Genomic DNA, 18163 nt, shown 5'->3' with positions numbered 1-18163 from the left:
CAGCGCGAGCTGAGAGCCAGGAACCGATCCATGGCCAAGAGCAGGACAGCACTGGTGCTGGCAGTGCCACGGGGATGGCCCAGGGACACTGCACACCCCCAGGGCAAGGTGTGCTCAACATCCCACACACCGGCAGCTCCATCCCACACATGCAGGCTCCCTCTGCCTCCACCTCCTCACTCCTGCTCCCAGACCTCCCCAGCCCCTTCCCAGCCCAGCTCCGGTGGCAATTATGCCCTGCCCTGGCCCATCCATCATGGATTAGCTATTTTCTATCAGCATTTATCTTGAAGCAATCTCACTCCTGCTGTGACAGCCCGATGCCTCCAGCACCCTCCTTCCTGCTACCGGGCAGCCCTGATAAAGGGCTGCTCTATCTTATCGTACTCCCCGGCAGTTACACATTAATGGTGCCATCTCCGGGACTTGGTCAGGGTGGGATGAGCTCAGCCCACCCTCGGGCCGGCAGCAAGCATCACTGGGCAATGCAGTGATGGGTGCTGTGCCCAGCACGGAGGGCACGGGCAGGGCAGGCAGGCTGCAGGCAAGTGCAGGTTGTGTTGATGAGGTTCCCAGCACGGCCTCAAAGCAGATGGATCCCACCAAGGCTGGGGGACAGTCCCTGCCCCCAGCCTAGGGCAAAGGGCAGCTGCTATCACTGCCTGCACCAGGCTGTTTGCTCTGTCGCCCATTAACAGAGCTGCCTTATCCAGCAGGCAGGGGCCAGAGGCAGCCCAGACCCCGTTGGCCAGGCAGGGGCATCGATCGTGGGAAGGGGAGGGTGTGCCCCAGATAACCCCCGCAGACAAATGGGTTTCTAATGGGGTGTTGAGCCTTGCACCCCCTGGCCTGGCCCATCTCCAGGGGGATGTGGGAATGTGGCCCCGGCAGGACCCTCACCCTACTCAGGCTCCAGCTCTGCCCATGCCCCGGGCACCGAGGAGGTGTAACCCCAGGTACACCTGTGCCCAGCAGACCATGGGCTGCCCAAGGTGCATGCTGGCAGGGCCACCTGTGAGGAATAAGGACCCCATGCCCATGGCATCGCCTTGGCATTGATGCCACACATGGCACCTGGCACATGGGTAGCCCACCTGCACCCAGTGCTGCAGCGTGAAGCTTCTGGGGTGTCCTGCTTCTCCATCCCCTGCACCCCAAGCATCCCCAAACCCATATCACATGGGGCACAGGAGACCTGGGCACGGGGGGAGTTGCAGGATAGGAATCAGTGTTCTCTGCCCCATGCCAGGGCATGCCTCTGGGGTGCCAGGCGGGACAGGGGCAGAGGGGCTGGTGAATAACGGGGGCACCTTGTGCCCACAACACATCCCCATATGGCAGGTGAGCCAGCGCTTCCAGAGGGCATTGTCCCAGGGGCACATGGAGCCAGGGTGGGCTGAGGGGGCTGCGCGCAGGGGCTCCCTGGGAAGGCGAGGGGCATGCAGCGCCGCGCACCCACCTGGCTGCCGAGGAGGGAGGGCTGGGGCAGCGGGGCGGGAGGGCAAGCGGCAGCGGGGTGGCCGTCGGGGCAGGCTTGGCGTGGGGCCGGGGGGCCAGCCCCGGGGGGGGCCCGGTGGCCGGAGCAGATTGGCTGCCGGCGAGGCCTCCCCGGGCTCCTTAGAAAGGGCGGCGAGCGTGGGAGGCGCTAAGGGAGCAGGCAGCGCGCCGAGCCGCGCTCCCGTCCCGCTCGGCAGGCACGGCCGGCGGCGGCGGGCGGGCAGCGGCGATGCCGCGGGCGGGCGGTCCCCCGGGGGGCCGGGGCACGGCGCTGCTGGCCCTGGTGCTGGCGCTGGCGGGGTCCCGGGGCGGCGGGCAGCACTACGACTACTACGGCTGGCAGCCCGAGAGCCTGCCCCACGGGCGCTTCTACGGGCGGGAGCCGCAGTGCCTCGACATCCCGCCCGACATGCAGCTCTGTCGCGACGTGGGCTACAAGCGCATGCGGTTGCCCAACCTGCTGGAGCATGAGACCATGGCCGAGGCCAAGCAGCAGGCTGGCAGCTGGGTGCCCCTGCTCGCCAAGCAGTGCCACGCCGACACCCAGCTCTTCCTCTGCTCCCTCTTTGCCCCTGTCTGCCTCGACCGGCCCGTCTACCCCTGCCGCTCCCTCTGCGAGGTGGTGCGTGACTCCTGTGCCCCCGTCATGGAGTCCTATGGCTTCCCCTGGCCCGAGATGCTGCACTGTGGCAAGTTCCCCTCCGACCACGAGCTCTGCATCGCCATCCAGTTTGGGAACAGCAAAGCCACCCCGCCGCCAGGTAAGTGGGAAGGGCACCATGATGGGATGGGGACGTATGTGGGGCAGCCAGGGACCTGCACGCAGGGTCCCCCTGCAGAACCCACATGCCCCCATCCCTGCACCCCTCGAAGCAGAGCCCAGGGCACTGGCCAAGGACCCTCCATCTGCAGTAAGGCACGAGTGGGCACAGTACCAGCAGCATCAGCTGGTTTGGCTGGGCACCACTTGCTGCCCAGGGCAGGAGCTCTGCCTGCACAGAGCTGCCCCCAGGCAGGAGAGAACAGAGCAGCCATGGGAGCAGCACTGGGGGTGAACGTGGGATGGGGTGGGAGCCCTGGGTTATGTCTCTCTCCTCCTGCTGGGTCCCATCCCAGCAGCAAAAAACATTCTGCATCCTGCACCTGTGGGTCTCTGCCCCACGCTGCTCTCTCAGGGTGGCTGTCCCCTCAGGCAGGGGAGGGGACATCACCCAAAGGCAGCCCAGGGTCAGGATCAGGACTATGACACCCTTCAGGCTGGAGCCACCCTCGCTGCTGCTGCTGTGCCCTAAAGTGTCAGCATCTCCTGGGAGGTGCTGGAATGTTGGCCAGCGAGGTGCTCTGTGCCTCCTGCATCACTCCAGCACAGCTGCCCAGGGAGCAGAGGAGCTGCCGGGGCTCTCCCAGCATGTCCCCGCAGAGCTGACCTGGGTGACAGGCAGCAGCAGCAGAGAGCTGTGACAGTGACTGGTCTCTCACCACAGTGTCCAAGATCTGCACCCAATGCGAGATGGAGCACAAGGCAGATGGCATGATGGAGCAGATGTGCTCCAGTGACTTCGGTGAGTGCTGGGGTGCGCTTCCTGGCCCCCCTCCCAGACAAGGGGCTGTCTCCCCCAGCTCTGATAGCCCAGGCAGGGGTTGGCTGGAGGGCACAGTTGTACAGGGACAGCCCCATGGGAGACACCACCCCCACCACCCCCCTCCCTGAGCCATTCCCTTGGACCCTGTGTGTGTGGGATGGATGCACCACAGGAGGAGGATAGCCAGAATGGGACTTTGGGAGGGTCACTGGGGCCTCTGCTGAACCACACCCACCCACCTGCCCAAAACAGCCCCTTTGTCTCCCCACACAGTAACTTCCCCAGAGACCCTTCTTCTGGGTCCCACCCCAGGTATGGGCTGCACCCTGTCCTGCACAGGTGCCTGGCCCAGACCCACCCCCCCCCCCCAGCATCACCCCAGCAGTGCCTCATGGTAATTCCCTCCCAACAACCATGCCTCATGGCTGCCCCACACAGTGGTGAAGATGCGCATCAAGGAGATGACGGAAGAGAATGGGGAGCGGAGGTTGGTGGCCGCCCAGAAGAAGAAGGTGCTGAAGCTGGGCCCCCTGAAGCGCAAGGACACCAAGAAGATGGTGCTGCACATGAGGAACGCAGGCACCTGCCCCTGCCCCCAGCTTGACAGCCTCAGTGGCAGCTTCCTGGTGATGGGCCGCAAAGTGGGCAGCCGCCTGCTGCTTCTTGCCATCTACCCCTGGCAGAAGCACAACAAGGAGATGAAGTTTGCTGTCAAGTTTATGTTCTCCTACCCCTGCCCCCTCTACCACCCCCTGCTCTATGGGGCCGGGCAGCACTAGGGCTCTGCTCACTTTGCCCTGTCCCAGGACTCCTGCACTGGCCCGACGCTGCACCCCTGGTACCCCAGCTGCACCCCTGGTTGCACCCCAGGACCCCGGCTCTGCTCCCTTCAGCCCCTTGGCTGTGCCCTAGGACCCTGGTCTGCATCCCCAGGATTCCCAGCTGCATTCGTGGGAGCCTTGATCCACAGCCAGGCACCCTGCCCCCTCCTGAGAGCCCTGCTCTGCACCCTTGGGACCCCTGTTCTGCTCCCAGGACCCCTGCCCACACCCAGGGGCTTAGGCTGCACCCAGGACCCTTGCTCTGCATGTTTGTGAGCCCTGGCCTGCACCAGAGACCCTTGGCTACTCCCAAGCCCCTGCCTGGCACCCCAGGGACCCTTGCCTGCACTTAGGATCCCTGCTTGGCCCTCTTAGGACCCCCTTGGCTGCACCTGAAACACCTACCCTGCACCCCTGTGTCCCCTGCCTGGCTCCCTGATGACACATCCCAGACCCTCAGACCCCCAAATCCCTACTCCAGCCCACCAAAGCATCCCATGCCCTCACCTTGAGCTCACACCCCAGCCCTGGATTATCCCACCTTCACAGGGACCCACCCCAGCCAAGGCAGGTCCCTCCTGCCTTGCTGTCCCCACAGACTGGCCCCCTCAAGACCAAGTGCCCGGCGCAGCACAGCCCCTGCCTCAGCTTCCCCACCCTTCCCATCCCACATGACTCAGTGGGGGGGGGGGGCAACTTGAAGCCCCCCAGACCAGCTCTGCTGCATCCCTCACACCTCCCCGCCAAGACCCAGCCCAGGCACCCCTTGCTCATCCACACCACAGTAAATTATTCTGCCTCGGAGAAGCCTGTGTCCGGCTCCCTGTGGTTCATGGGAAACCGCCCCTTGGGGCTCCCTCAGGGACCCTAGAAAGGATGGAAGGGGGCTCCCAGTCCTGCCCCCTGAACAGGGCAGCCTGGGGGAGTGGGGTCACCCTGGGATCCGGCTCTAGCCCTGCTCCAGGTGCCATGCCCGGAGCCTGAGGCTGGGCAGCCCGGCCAAGCCGAGGGATGAGGTTCCCAGCAGTCACAGGCAGTGCTGGAGACTCAGGCATGCCTGCCACTTCAGGGAGTCTGGGGGGGTGGAGAGATGAGGAGGATGGCAGGGAGAGGGGCATCACTGCTGCTGGAGCCCCACAGCTGGGTCTGAGGGTGTTTGCCAGACAGGTTTCTCCTTCTGTCACCCCTGGGGGACAGATCCACAGGCTGGGAGTTGGAGGCACACGTGAAGAGCCTGGCGCTGAGCAGAGTAGGGGGCAGGGACCCTGGACCAGGGAGCCTCCATCCCTAGGCACCCTACCTCAGCAGCACCTGAAAGCCCTGTCTGCAGCTCCCAGCAAGCCCTGCTCGGCTGCCAGACCTCCCACCCCACAGCCTCCTCTCAAAATGTTCCCCAGGGCCACCCACCTGCACCAGCTGGGATCCCCCCAGCAGCACCGGGGTGGGGACAGCCCTCAGCCTGGCCCCTCTGATGGCAGCAGGGTGCTGCCCCTCGGCTCTGCTCCCCCAGCCCCGGAACACGGGCTGCCTCTGCCCCAACACCCCCCGAATCTCAGCAGGCGAGGGGGGCAGCCTGCCCGCCCCAGTCCCACTCCAGTCCTGTTTACCCAGAGCATTCTTGCATCCACCCGTCCCGCCAGGTGAGGGAGGCACGAAAGCAGCTGCCGGGATATTTACCCAGTGCCTGGCTGCCTGACACTGCGGCTTCTCACCGGAGCTGGCCCCGCCGCAGGGGAGCCTCCCGGGACAAGAGGGGAATTGAGGCTGCAGGATGCCTGCGCCCACCCTCCCCGCTGACAAGGCCACTGGACACCTGCCCCACGCCAGAGTGATCCCCGCTCCCTCTGCCCCCCCTCGGGCATAGCCTTGGCCCCACTGGACACCCCCAAAGGGCACTTGCAGCTGGCCAGGGACGCAGGGCAGCCAGCCCTTGCCACAGCCTCGCACGGGGGGGGGGGGGGGGGCGGGTGGTTACTGCCCCCACCCTCCACCTTGGCCAGTGTGGAAAAAAACTGGGGAAAAAAACTCAAATATCATTAGAAGGTCTGAACATTCAGAGCAAGGCTGCTGAGCATGCTGCCATAGGAATAAACATCGTCAATTATGTCATTTTACTGCAAAACTTAAAATGCGCAAATAAAACCCCATTTCCCACAGCCCAAGTTTATCTGTAGCCCTCTGTATTTTGCGTCATTAGCATCTTTCCAGGGAGTGTTTAGACATACATGGCCATCGCGCTCATCACTCCGTGTTTTCTCTAGAAAGGCAAGTAACTTCTCTCTGCCTCCCACCATCAGCCATCTGAGCTCTATCCCCCCAGCCCCTCACAGACTAGTACTCACCCCATTGCAGATACACCCACACACATGACCCCACAGCTCTTGGGGTGCTACGCAGCCCCCTCCCCAATGTTACAGCTGCTCCACTGCCCCCCGTAATTGCTGAGCCCTCTGCATGCCAGTCCCCCCCGCACACCCAGGCCTTGGAGCACACCCAGCACAACTCAGACACCCTCATCGTCACTGCCCAGTCCAGCTTTTCCCCAAATTTCCATAGCGCACAGCTTGAGGGAGGGGCTTATGAACCCGCAGCCAAGAGAAGGGCTCAGGCTGCCCCCATGGCTGCCCCATGGCCATAGGGTGTACGATCAGCAGCGAGATCTGGGCCCCCAGCACCATCTCAGGCTGGTGGGTGTCACAGCCTGGTGGGCATCACAGCCTGGTGGGCACTGGGCAATGCCAACCAGCTGCCCCCCAGACTCCCTGGCCAGGGGGAGCTGCAGCTGACTGGCAGGGACCCAGGCCATGGCCGTTCCCAGCTGCATGGCAGTCAGGGTCACATTCCTGGGATAGCTGGGAGCTTTGCTGTTCACACAGCGAAATGTCACCCTTGTGCGCGCAGGCAGCTGCCGGGACCACCGCCTGGGCAGGGAAAAACAAACAGCCCTGGGAGGCAGAGAAAAAGCCCAGCAGCTCCTGGCAGAGCTGATCAGGATGCGGCCCTGGCACAACCGAGGAGGGGCAGCTACACACAGCCCTGCCCGGGGGCAAGCAAGGCCACAGCATGGCAGAAAACGGAAACTCCAGTAAGCAAGAGGAGCTGGTGGCAGAGACCCACCATTTCTCCGTGACCACCTCCACAGAGGTGCCAGGGTGACCTGGGACAAGACAAGAGCCAGCTGAGGGCAAGAGATTTATTGGTCATTCTCTATATACACTTATATATTAATCTGTAGTAAAAAGCAGCAGTCATTAAGCGCACAGAGCAGCACCAACTCGTGGCTCTTCTCACGCTGCAGCTGGAGACCCGACCACACAGCCCAGCCCAAACTTAACCTCTTGCCTCCTCCGTGCTACAGCCGAATATAAGGGGAAAGACTAAACCTGCAGGCAGCGAGGCTGAGGAGCACCGGAGTGACTAGCAGGGTCTCAGCTGAGCCAGGACCAAGGACCCCATCTCCTGGGAATGCAGGTGGAGCTCTGACTTGATCCCAAAAAATACAGTGACCTAGCACAATGCTGGGAAAGGTAGGGACAGAGCCCTGAGGTTGTTCTGCCCCACCCAGGAAGTGGAGGTAGGACCACAAGTGGTAAGGGTGGCTCCTCCATCACTGAGCCAGGCCACAGGGCCTGGGCAAGTACGTGGCAGGGTGCAGTGAGTGCCAGGAAGCACCCAGGGCTTGGAGCAGCTGCCAGGGGACAGCCGCAGGGACAGGGGCACGGCTGTGGGCAATGCTCTGCTGCAGGGACCCAGCTGGTGTGGCAGATGCTGCATGGCGAGGAGGGCTGGTCTGCCCCCAGCCTGGCACTGGCAGGAGGAACAGCGAGCACAGGCGTCCTCTGGCAGGGTGATGCCACGCTGGGAACCAAGCAGCCTGGGCTCCCGGCTGCCCACTGTCCCGGGTTTCAGGCAGTCTGGGTCTGTTTCAGTCACTTGATGAGCACCTGGTTGCACAGAGCGCACACAAACACCGTCTCCCTCTGAGCCTCCGGGGCTGGAAAGGAAAGCAGGCATCAGATGCTCCCCTTCCCCACCACGGGCTAGAGACTCCAGCCACAGAGCTGCAAACCCACTGCCACTCTGTCCCGAGCCAGACTGTGCTGGGCAGGTCCTGTCTACCCTCCTCACCAGGGCTGGGACAAATCCCTGCAGCAGACAGCACAGGTGGGAGCAGGAGCTCTGCCCTCCTCTACCTTTCTACTCACCTGTGGCTCCCATCACAGCCTTGGGGACTTTGAAGGAACAACACCTGGAGCAGAAGCTGTTTCCACAGTTACTGCAGCTCCGCTGCGGAGAGAGATGGAGGTGAGACACCACTCTGGGCCTGCTCCCAGCCCTCCCTGGCAAACTCCAGTGCCGGAGCACTGCTAACAGCGTTTCCTGCTGAAGGGGAGTGGGTGCAAGCCTTCAGCCCTGACAGCAACAGCAGAGGGGTCATCTGCCAACACCACCTGGACAAACCGCCCAGGCCTAACACTGGATCTGCATTCAAGCATGCTCTAACATCACAGGCAGCCTGCACCCAACCTGAGAAAGCACTGGGAGCACAGGTTCCAGGAGGTTTAAGGCCATCTATATCACTTATGCTGTAACTCTGGAGGGATGCAAGCTCCAGAGAGTCCCAGACATATAAGACACTAACCCAGGAGTAAGGGGAGGGAGCCACGAGTCTGGAGACCAGGAGGCAGCAAGAAGAGAGCAATGCAGGTCTGGAGGGGACAAGAGATACACCCTTCCCAGAACTGCCCAGGGGGCTGTACACCAAACATCATGCACACAGTGGGCTTTGCTCCTCTAGTTCCCACAAGCAGACCCATGCTCTGCTTCACCGGAAAGTTCTCAGGCCACAAGAAATGGGCTAAACCAGGGCACAGAGCAGACACCTTCTACACCAGCACATGCAGGTTTGGCCTGAGGCAGCTTCCGAAGGAGCAAACAGACAAAGGCTCCACAGCACAAGGGATCCCTGGCACCACTAGGCATGTGACAACACCCAGCACGTAGCTGAGGTCATCTGCTGCCAGGCTGTGACTGAGGTGAGCCAGACATGCACAACACTTCTGCCCCAGGTCTAGGCAGCAAGCTGGGGTAGAAGCTGAAGACTCACCCTCTTCTTGAGCACAGAGAAGGTGGCTGCACAGCCCGTGCAGCTCCCTGGAAGAAAGAGAGCAGAGGTCAGGCAGGGCTCTGCTGCCAGGGACAGCAAGAGGTACAGAAACACCCATGGCTGTTGTAAAGGCTCAGTTTGGAGACGACACTGCTGCACCTTCCCATCCTTGCCCTTCCTAGGAGGGCTGGAAACATCCTCCCCATGGAGGGGTGAGGTCATTGGAGGTGTCAGCATGACCCTAGCAGGTACCACACTGCTCTGTCCACTCCCAGTTCAGTGGTCACCACTGGGGGTAGCACAGACCCCACTCTGCTGAGCTCCCCCAAGCAGTACCTGCTCCCAGCCTTACCAAAGTTGTTGCTGGGGTAGCGCTTGCGCAGGCGCTCGGTCAGACGTGACACCTTGCTGCGGATCACCTCGTTTTTGCTCATAAAACCATTGTCTGGAAGGTTGAGGTCAAAATCTGCTGAGCACTGAGAGCTCTCGTCATCCTCCTGCAGAAAGCAGAGCCAGCTGAACGCAGAGGGGTGGCTGGGGGCATGCTCAAGGGCCGCAGGGCAGCCCCCCCCAGAGATGGCCACCCAACAAGCAGGATGCTCCACCTGGCATCACCACAAGCCACTGGCAAACTAGGCAAAGGCTGCCAGCTCCAGCTGGGAGGAGATGCCCCTCTTGCACACCTTGGCATGGCAGTACTCACCATGACCAGCAGCTGGTTCTCCTTCTCCCGCAGCATGGGACAGAGAGGAGAGGCAATACAGATGGAGTCAGAGGCACCCAGCCCCACAGCCACCCTCCCTGAGCACCCAGCTCGCCTACCAAGGCCCTCACCCCTTTCCACCTCAGCTGCCCTGCAGGCACAGCCCAGCCCCACAAGCCTCAAACCTCAATAGCATCTTTGAACTCTTCATCAGGCTCTGCCTCCTCTGCCTCCTCCACGCTGCCAGGGGTAAGGTCCTGCAAGAGATTCACAGAGCTAGTCCGGCTGTACCCCCACCCCTGTCCAAAGGTGGGCCCACACTTCTGCAGCAGGTTCCAGGACAAAGAACCAGGCCCCCAGCAGTCCCCTGAGAAGACATGAGTCCCAGAAGGTGAGGTGAGCCTCTGCCTCCCCAAACTGCACCCTTACAAGCAGCAAAAGGACTGAGCCGAGCTCCCAGCAACTCAGGAGGGGCTCACGGACTTCCAGCAAAGCTGGCAGCTGAAAGGAGTTTGTGGGTAGAGAGACAAAGGCACAGTCAGTCCAAAGGGCTGACCCTGCAGCTCCCACCCCACAACTGCGAGCCCTGCCCCTATCTCACCTCTGTGCTGGTGGGTGTAGGGGTCCGATCCAGGGGGGCAGCAGCTGGCAAGAGTTCGGCAGGCTCCGGAGTGCTCTCAAGAGGTTTGGTGCCCACACGCTGCTCGATCGAGGCCTTGAGCTCCATTATCACTGGTAAGAGGGGAATATGGCTGGAGCAGGGTGGCACTTCCCTTCTCCCAGCCCTACCATGCAAAATCCAGCTACGAGAGCCAGCCTCCAAGGCTCAAGATGGGACGTTGGGACATACAACCTTTACCCATCAGGCACCCTGAGACCTCCTCTGCTCACACGTCAAAGTTAGGGCAGCAAGGAACCCCCCCACCACCTGCCCCAGTAGAGGACAGGGAACAGCAGGGGCCTTGGTCATGGCCCAGCCACACAGATCTCATCCAACTCTCCTCCAGCACATGCCATAGAACAGGGAGCGTCTCCAGCTCTTCTCCTCCCCTCCAACAGCCTGCGTCACACATTGCCACAGGCACCAAGAGTATTTCAAGTCCTGCAGAGCAGGGTCAGGGACGGAGAAGGGTGGTGATGCTCATGCACAGGCTGTGTTGCCAGGCCCCAGTTTGCCACAGTGCAGAGGAGAGCGGGAAACAGCACCCAGGCCAGGACACACATCGGAAGAGACTCTCACCTCCTACGGCTGAGCCCCAGGACCCCACCACCCAACCTGGGCTGCTGAGTACCATCCCTAGTACATCGTTGCCCTCAGGTGGGATCGGGTCACATGGCAGAGCCTGACACAGGACACTGGGCTCACATGAGGGTGCTGGGAGAGGTCCAGAGCAGGATCCCTGGCTCCAGAGGGCCTTTCCCCAATCCCTCCCACACAGACCATTTCCAGGGCAGGTCTCTTACCTTGGTAGAACTGGGTATTGCCCAGGAAGAGGGTGCTGTTGAGGATGGCCAGGACCCAGCAGAGGGGCAGCAGGTAAAGGATGCAGACAGAACCCAGCAGTGCCCCATAAAACCTGGAAAGGAGCAGCAGGACACTGCAGTCAAGACAGAGCAACTCATACCACAGCACGAGCCCCCTTCCTTTATCTGGCCCTCTACCCACTCTCTCCAAGTACCAAACACATCAAACGCAGCTCCACAGGCCTGGCTGGGCCACTCTCCCTGCTGAGCCCACAGCAGGACGCCTGACCCGGTATTACTCACTGGGAAGATACAGTGGGGTTCTCCCAGTACAGCACACGGTACACTGCCTCGCAGCTGCAGCACATCCCGCTCAGGAACCCTTCCAGCTGGATCAGGCTGCAAATGAGACCTCACAGTGACAAAAAGGCCCCACAAACACACACCCTGGCTCCCACACACTCATACGCTTTACGGTGACCAGACTGGCATGAGCCCAGGCCCTCCGCAGCCACAGAGAAGCCTTCATGGCTGCAGAGGCACCAGGAGCCCCACGGCCAGGAGGTTTCCAGAGACTCACAAGCTCTTGACCTGGGCGATGGCCTCCTGCCGCGAGAGCTGCACCTTGCGCAGGTCCTCCCGGCGGACGCTGTGGTACCTCCTGCGTACCAGCTCCGGCTCCGAGGGCCGGGCCCGGCATGTCTCCTGCAGGTAGCCCAGCAGGGCCGGCACCACGACCAACAAGGCAAGCACCGAGTACCAGGCGGCTGGAAGAGGCGGGACAGCGTCAGCCCGGGGGGTCCGGGGAGGGGACGGGGCCCGTACCCCCCACACGCACCTTGGCCGAGGGTGAGCAGGAGGAAGTTGAGGCCGAAGCAGACGAGGAGGGAGCACACGGGCCGCTGCCACCTGCGGAGAGGAGGGACGGTGAGGGACGCGAGGCCCCGGAAACCGTGTCGGTCCCGGCCCAGCCCGCACCTACCGGAGGAGGGAGCGGACGACCTCGGCGGTGTCCCGCAGCGGCTCCAGGTAGAGCTCCAGCCGACGGTAGCTCCGCACCAGCTCCAGCAGGTCGAAAGCGGCAGCGGCCTTGGGCGGCGACGGCTCCGATGGCGCCTCAACGCCCCCCGCCGCCCCCTCGGGGCCGCCTGCCGCCCCGTCCCGCTCCACCGCCTGCATGACGGGCCGAGCGGGACCGGGACGGACCCGCCGCCACCGAGCTCAGCCCTGCGCTACACCACACTTCCGTGAAGCAGCCAGGTGCGGCGTGACCTCACCCGCAACGCTGGCACACAGCCAATCAGAAGAGCCGGACTAGAAAGCACACGCAAAAGCCCCACCCCTGCGCGGGCAAAGGGGCGGAAGAGGCCTCGGCCCCGGAAGCGGCGAAGGTTCCGCCCCGCCCAGCTCGTCCTCGCCGCCGGTCGCCCCCGCGGGCCGGGCAGTGCCGGGGCCTGGGCCCGGGCCCGGGCGTGTGCTCTGGGTCCTGCGAGCGGACTGGGCGTGGGGCTCGGGGCCGACCTGGGGCCGGGACTCGGGCCCGGTGGTTCCGGTCTAGATACGGGGCTCGGCTCTGACCTGGGGCTAATCACGGTCCCGGCGCGGTTCCGATCCGGGTCTGGTCCGGTCTAAAACTCAGTCCCAGTCTGGGTCCGGTCCCAGTGCAGGGCTGGGCATTGATCCCGGTCTGACCCTGATCTGGGGCTCAGTCCTGATCTGGATCTGACCCTGATCCAGGTCTAATCCTGGTCCAGGGCTCAGCCCCAGTCTGGGTCTCAGCACGGCCTGCTCCCAGCCGTACCGGGGCACTGTGGGTTTGTCCCCACGGGCTCCATTGCAGGGCCACCTCTCCACCGGGAGAGACCAGAGACCAGCCTTGCACCGGGGGTCCCTGGGAGGAGTGGGGGTTCCCTCAGGCCCGTGAGCTCACCCACTGCCCCTCCATGCCCCCAGAGCAGCCCAGCCCCGGCTGCACCGGCGCTGCCCCACACAGCAGCCTGCGGTCCTGCTCCTACCGCGTCGGGCACCCCGGGCACCGCAGGCTGTCCTGCCAGGTGCTTGCAGTAGGGCAGGGCTGCTGGCTCCCAGGGATGCTCCGGGGACCCTGGGCATGCCAAGAGGGGGGGATGCCATCCCATAACACTCCATGCAGCTTTGTTAACCCTCTGCTGACTCTCAGGCTATGAAGGCAGCACAGGGCTCAATGCCGCTACGGGCTGCCCACAGCGTCTGGTGAGCAGGGCACGTGTCCCATGGGCAAAGGGCTGGGGGGGCCGGTGACACCCCAGCTGTGAGTAGAGGTCCCTGTCCCGAGAGTGCAGCCCAGGGCCAGAGCCAGCCCCAGGAGACGCTGGCTGCCCCCAGCCTGCCCCCAGCTCTCCAGGGGCCCAGCTGCATAGGCATGACTGCCCCAGGACACAGAGCCCTTTCAGCTGGCATGATGAAGCCCATAGGAATGCAGCTCCATCCTGTCCCCAGTGTGTCACTGCGGCCCCAGGGACTTGGCCTCCCTCATCACCGATGGGCAGCAGGAGCTGCCTGCACCCAGCACCCACGCAAGCATCAGGCTGTGCCCCATCTCTGGAGGGAGCAGCAGGCTGGGGACAGCACTGTCCCCAAGGACAGAGGTTTAACCCTCTCTACCAGGAGCGACCCCAGAGCACACCAGGACGTTGTGACGACGGCCAGACACTCCAGACAGAGAGACACCAGTGAGCAGGGCTACAGAGCCAGGTGCAATCTCAGCTCATGCCCCATCCCAGCAGGTCCCAGCCCCAGCACAAAACCCCAGACACCCAGTGAGCGCCAACATTGCTTTATTTGGAAGGTGAATCCATAGGCACCAGAGAGGGGGCTGAAGGGGGATAGGGGTGGCGCAACAGATAGGGCTGCAGAAAGCCGGGGAAAGGCACTTGTGGTGGCAGAAGCCCTGCTGGGCACCTCGGGCAGCCTGAGCCAGGGGCTGCGCTGGAGCAGGTGGGGACAGGCGGTGTCGGGGACCAGCCCTGACACAGGGCAGGGACAGCACATCCTGCCCAGGGAAGGGGTGGATGGTCCAGGGGCTGGCATGGCCCCCAAGCACGAGGCGGGGATGGGCTGGGACAGCACCTCATGATGGAAGCGGTGACCCAGTGCCAAACCCAGACACCTCCAAGCCCCAGGGGGATCACAGCTGCTGCTCTCCACCACAAAAAAGGCACCAGGGAACCCCAGGAAACAGCCAGAGCCTGTGGCCAGCTGCTGGGGACACCCATCCCACTGAGCCGAGCCCACGCAGAAACTGGGGGCGATGGGGAGGACCTGCCTCCAGACAGGGTGAGGAAGGCTTGTGGCAGAGCAGCCCCAGTGTGGTGCTCCTCCAAAAACTCCCAATCTCTGGGCTGCCCGTTACTCCAGTCGGCCCTACACAGCTTCCTCAGGGCTTGGCACCCAGCGGGCTGTCGAGGCTGATCCAGGGCTGGGCTGGCCACACTGCCAGTGTCCTCTTCTCCTGTTCCCCAGACAGGCTGTGTCCCTGCAACGCCTGGCCCCACCTTCCCCGCAGCCACAGCGCCAGCCAGCCCAACACCGCCATGCTGCTGCACTCACCCTTCCCCTCCGCCTCGCCACGGTCTCCAGGCAGCGCAGGGCCCCAAGATGGAGCCAGAGACTCCAGAGATGAGAGTGTTCCACGATGATAAACCAAGTGCCGCAGAGCCAGGCCGGGCTGCGGGCCAGTCTCCAGTGCTGCTGCTGAGGCTGTGCCTGTCTCTGTCGGAGCAATTGGGCCCCAGGGCAGGCTCAGTGGCTCGGGGCGGCTCAGAGCCACAAACCTCATTGCAGGAGGGCAGGGGAGAGAACAACCTGGTGCCCTGCTCCCTTCAACCCCAGGGACGCCTGGCCCTATCCCAGGGCAGTACAAACTCCAAGGCTGCAGGAATTTTCTCCCTGCCCAGGGTCACCGGATCAGGCTATAGCCCCACTCTCCCTTCCCCTCGCTCCGCAGCAATGGGGACCTTGCTGCCTTGTGCGGGCTCAGCCCCCAAACAGGACAGCGTGTCCCGGGGCGATGCTGGGTCAGGCTGTGTGGGACCTGGGTGTCTCCACACACCCAAAGCGCAGGGCAGGGAGGGGCTCAGCCCCACAGGCCTCCGGCAAGACGGCGGATGTGTTCAGGCCAGACAGGACGAGGGGCCTGGAATGGGGAAGCCGAGATCAGAGCCTCCGTTAGGGAACGGTGGAGGCACTGTGCAGTTGGGAATGGCAGGAGGGGGCTGCTAGCGGGTCGGGGGGGGGGGGGTGTTTATGCCCACCCAACCCCACTACACGCCACTGCTCCCTGCTCAGCTCCCCCAGGCCAGTCTCGCTCCACCCTGGGGACAGGTCAGCACCCACCTGAGCACGCAGCATCTGCAAGGCCAAGGGAGTTGGGCAGGGGCCCAGGGGGGCTCCCAGAAATTGGGGTCCCTCTTAGGGGCTCTTCACTTGTGTCCTTCCACTTGCAACAACCTACGTCTGTCCAGGGGTGGGAGAAGGGCCTGTGCAGCAGCTGGGTGTCCATGCTGTCTTGGTGGGATGCAGGAGAAGCCGTGCTCGGGGAAGGCTCTGTCCATCCATCCATCCATCTGCGCAGGAGTCTCTGGAGGAAGCACGGTGCAGTCAGCTGGGAGGGGATGGGGCGGCAGGGTCACTTTGTCCCAAAGGGGGGCTGTGCTCCATCCGTGGGTGAAGAGAAGGGGAGCTGAGTGCCGCAGGGTCTCAGATGATGTCGCGCTGGTCCCGGCAGCGCCGTGACAGGCAGTAGAGCCCAGAGAAGAGGTACAGGCAGGCAGCAATGCCCCCGCAGACGGAGGCGCTCAGGTAGGCACTGTAGAGGCAGTGCTGGCTGTAGCCCGGCAGGTTGCAATAGCTTTTCTGCCCAGCTTTGTAGCCCATGATGCCAGTGGCGGCCGCGTAGAGCCCCACGCCCAGTGCCAGGTCGTGCACCAGGTTGGTGAGGAGCCAGCGGGAGCCCAGCCAGGGTACCAGCTCCCAGCGCCCCAGCAGGCTCAGCCCGAAGAGGGCCAAGGTGAGGAGCCAGACCAGGACAGCGGCGAAGAGGGCGAAGTGAGCTGCTCCCTCGTACTTGTGAGCCGCCACCGTCACCCAGAAGGCAGCGCCCAGCGCCAGCTGCCCCAGGCGCAGGAGGCCCAGCGGGCTCCGCAGGTAGGCACGGTGGAGGCTGAGGGAGCCGCGGGCCGGCGGCCCCGGGGGCGGCGGTACTGCCGGGGGAGCCGTGCGGGCCATGGCGGGGCCCTGCCTGCTCCGGCACGGCTCGGGCGGGACTCAGGGCCCCGGCAGCGACTTCCTCCCGCGGCCGTTGCCAAACATCTGGCGCTCAACAGTCCTCCCCGCGCGGGGCCTCTCTCTTTTCCTCTCCTCTCCTCTCTTCTCTTCTCCTCTCCTCCCCGCCCCGCCTCCGCGCCTCCCGCCGGCCCACCGGACACCCGCGGATCGCCGCCGATGCCTGCCGCCGCCGTCGGCGGGCGGGAGCCGCCGCGCCCATCCCGTCCCACCGCTGCGGGGGGTGGTCGCACCGCGGGACGAGGCGGGGTCGGGGGGTGGGAGGGGGCGGCTGGTGCCAGCGGCGGGTTCGGAGGGGAGCGCACCGGGACCCCGCGCGGCGGCCAGCGGGCGGCGCACGCCGGAGCTCCCCTCGACGTCACCCGGGATTCCCCTTCGGTGTGACGAGCGCCGGGGCTCCGCCCGGGGGCGGGGCCGCGCCCGCCGCGCCTCTCCGCCTATGACGTCACTCGCGCCACGTGTCCCCCCTCCGAGAGGCGGTGCGGCCGCGCCCCTCGGCGCCGATTGGCCCTGGCGGCGGGAGGCGGGCGCGGATTGGCGGCGCGGCGTGGCGGGGCGCGGCGGGTGAATGAACGTGGCGCGAGGCGCGGGGCAGCGAAGGGACCCCTGTGCGGCGGAGCGGCGCGGCGCGGCGCGGCCCCGAGGGCGCAGCGGCCACTCGGCGGACCCACGCTGGCCGCCACCGCCAGGTCCGTGCGAGGGGCCGGCGGGCGCGGGGCGGAGAGAAAGTGGGTCACGGCGGGGCCCAGCGCCCCGGGCACCGGCGGGGCGGGACCGGACCTGCGTGCGCCGGCCCGAGCCGGGCGCCTCCCGCGATCCCGGGCGGCCCCGCCCGCGCGGCTGGCCTCCTGCCCGGCGCCCCGGCCCGCCCTCTCCCTGCGGCCGCGGCGCGTCCTTTCCCCACCGCCCGCCCTTCCTCACCGGGCATCCGCGCCGGATCCCGGGGGAGACGGGCCGGGCCGGGCGGCGGGAGCGAAGCCTGACGCCGTCTCTCCGGTGCCCGCAGCGGCCGGGGCCATGGGCACACCAGCCTCGGTGGTGAGCGACCCTCCGGGGCGAGCGGCGCCCGCGACCCGCGGCCGCAAGCGAGCCTCGGCCAACATCTTCCAGGGCGTGGGGCTACCGGAGCTGCGGAGCCTGTTCCGGAGCGGCGGGGCCGAGCGGGCCGAGGAGCGCGCCCGCCTCGTCTGGCGGTACGCAGGCCAGCGGCGCATGGCACGGGCCCTACGGCGGCTCCGGCGGCAGCGGCCGGCCCAGCCCGGCGGCGGGATGGCAGCGCTGCGGCGCTTTGGCCGCCTGCGGTAGGTGCGGGACAGGGGGTAGCGGGAGGACAGGGGAAGAGTGGCCGGGCCACACCGCTAACACGCGCCTTCTCCCCGCAGGATCACGGAGAAGGAGCCAGAGGGTGGCAGCGGGGCCGAGGTGCCCTCAGGGTCGATGTAGCAGCTCTGAGATGACAGGCTGTGGAGGAGCGGGGCTGCTGGAAAGCAGGTGCCAGGACAGCCAGGCTCTCTGAGGACACTAAGTGTACTGGACAGGGTGCAATGGTTAATAAAAGGTGGACAGCGGTGGCTGCGTGAGGCTCTGGCTGTGTCCTGCCAACCCCTGGCCTTCCCCCAGGGTGGCAGGACCTTTACTGGACCTGGTGCAAGGGAAACAGCCCTGA

General features: G+C 64.8%; 4 protein-coding genes across 7 annotated transcripts; 2 read left to right on the top strand and 2 right to left on the bottom strand.

Moving 5' to 3' along the window:
* Positions 1–1708: 1708 nt before the first annotated feature.
* On the top strand, positions 1709–5020 carry SFRP5 (secreted frizzled related protein 5). Its single transcript, XM_054832012.1, has 3 exons — positions 1709–2258; positions 2982–3059; positions 3519–5020. Exons 1-3 carry the CDS (start codon positions 1727–1729, stop codon positions 3857–3859), a joined length of 951 nt encoding a protein of 316 aa, XP_054687987.1. The 5' UTR covers positions 1709–1726; the 3' UTR covers positions 3860–5020.
* A 2060-nt stretch (positions 5021–7080) lies between these two features.
* ZFYVE27 (zinc finger FYVE-type containing 27) lies at positions 7081–12522 on the bottom strand. Of its 4 annotated transcripts, none has more exons than XM_054832518.1 (12): positions 12158–12522; positions 12014–12084; positions 11756–11942; positions 11479–11574; positions 11176–11288; positions 10313–10443; positions 9897–9968; positions 9712–9732; positions 9361–9505; positions 9009–9055; positions 8107–8188; positions 7081–7845 (listed from the first exon to the last, which is right to left on the bottom strand). In XM_054832518.1, the coding sequence occupies exons 1-12, from the start codon at positions 12352–12354 to the stop codon at positions 7409–7411; spliced, it is 1599 nt and encodes a 532-aa protein (XP_054688493.1). In that variant the 5' UTR covers positions 12355–12522; the 3' UTR covers positions 7081–7408. The 4 variants fall into 4 exon arrangements, with proteins under 4 accessions (XP_054688493.1, XP_054688495.1, XP_054688497.1 ...); XM_054832521.1 differs by having other exon boundaries at positions 7680–7895; positions 12158–12519; XM_054832520.1 differs by lacking the exon at positions 9712–9732 and having other exon boundaries at positions 12158–12519.
* Positions 12523–13974: 1452 nt separating this feature from the next.
* Positions 13975–16884, bottom strand: MARVELD1 (MARVEL domain containing 1). The gene is made up of 2 exons (XM_054832141.1): positions 15550–16884; positions 13975–15349 (listed from the first exon to the last, which is right to left on the bottom strand). Exon 1 carries the CDS (start codon positions 16438–16440, stop codon positions 15913–15915), a length of 528 nt encoding a protein of 175 aa, XP_054688116.1. The 5' UTR covers positions 16441–16884; the 3' UTR covers positions 13975–15349; positions 15550–15912.
* Positions 16885–17021: 137 nt separating this feature from the next.
* Positions 17022–18066, top strand: AVPI1 (arginine vasopressin induced 1). Its single transcript, XM_054832142.1, has 3 exons — positions 17022–17186; positions 17504–17798; positions 17880–18066. Exons 1-3 carry the CDS (start codon positions 17066–17068, stop codon positions 17938–17940), a joined length of 477 nt encoding a protein of 158 aa, XP_054688117.1. The 5' UTR covers positions 17022–17065; the 3' UTR covers positions 17941–18066.
* The last annotated feature ends 97 nt before the right edge of the window (positions 18067–18163 follow it).

This window comes from Grus americana, chromosome 7 (genome assembly GCF_028858705.1).
Source record: "Grus americana isolate bGruAme1 chromosome 7, bGruAme1.mat, whole genome shotgun sequence".
In the NCBI taxonomy this organism is placed as follows: Eukaryota; Metazoa; Chordata; class Aves; order Gruiformes; family Gruidae; genus Grus; species Grus americana.
The sequence above is the reverse complement of the archived record's forward strand: the minus strand, read 5'-3'. Positions and strand labels throughout refer to the sequence as shown.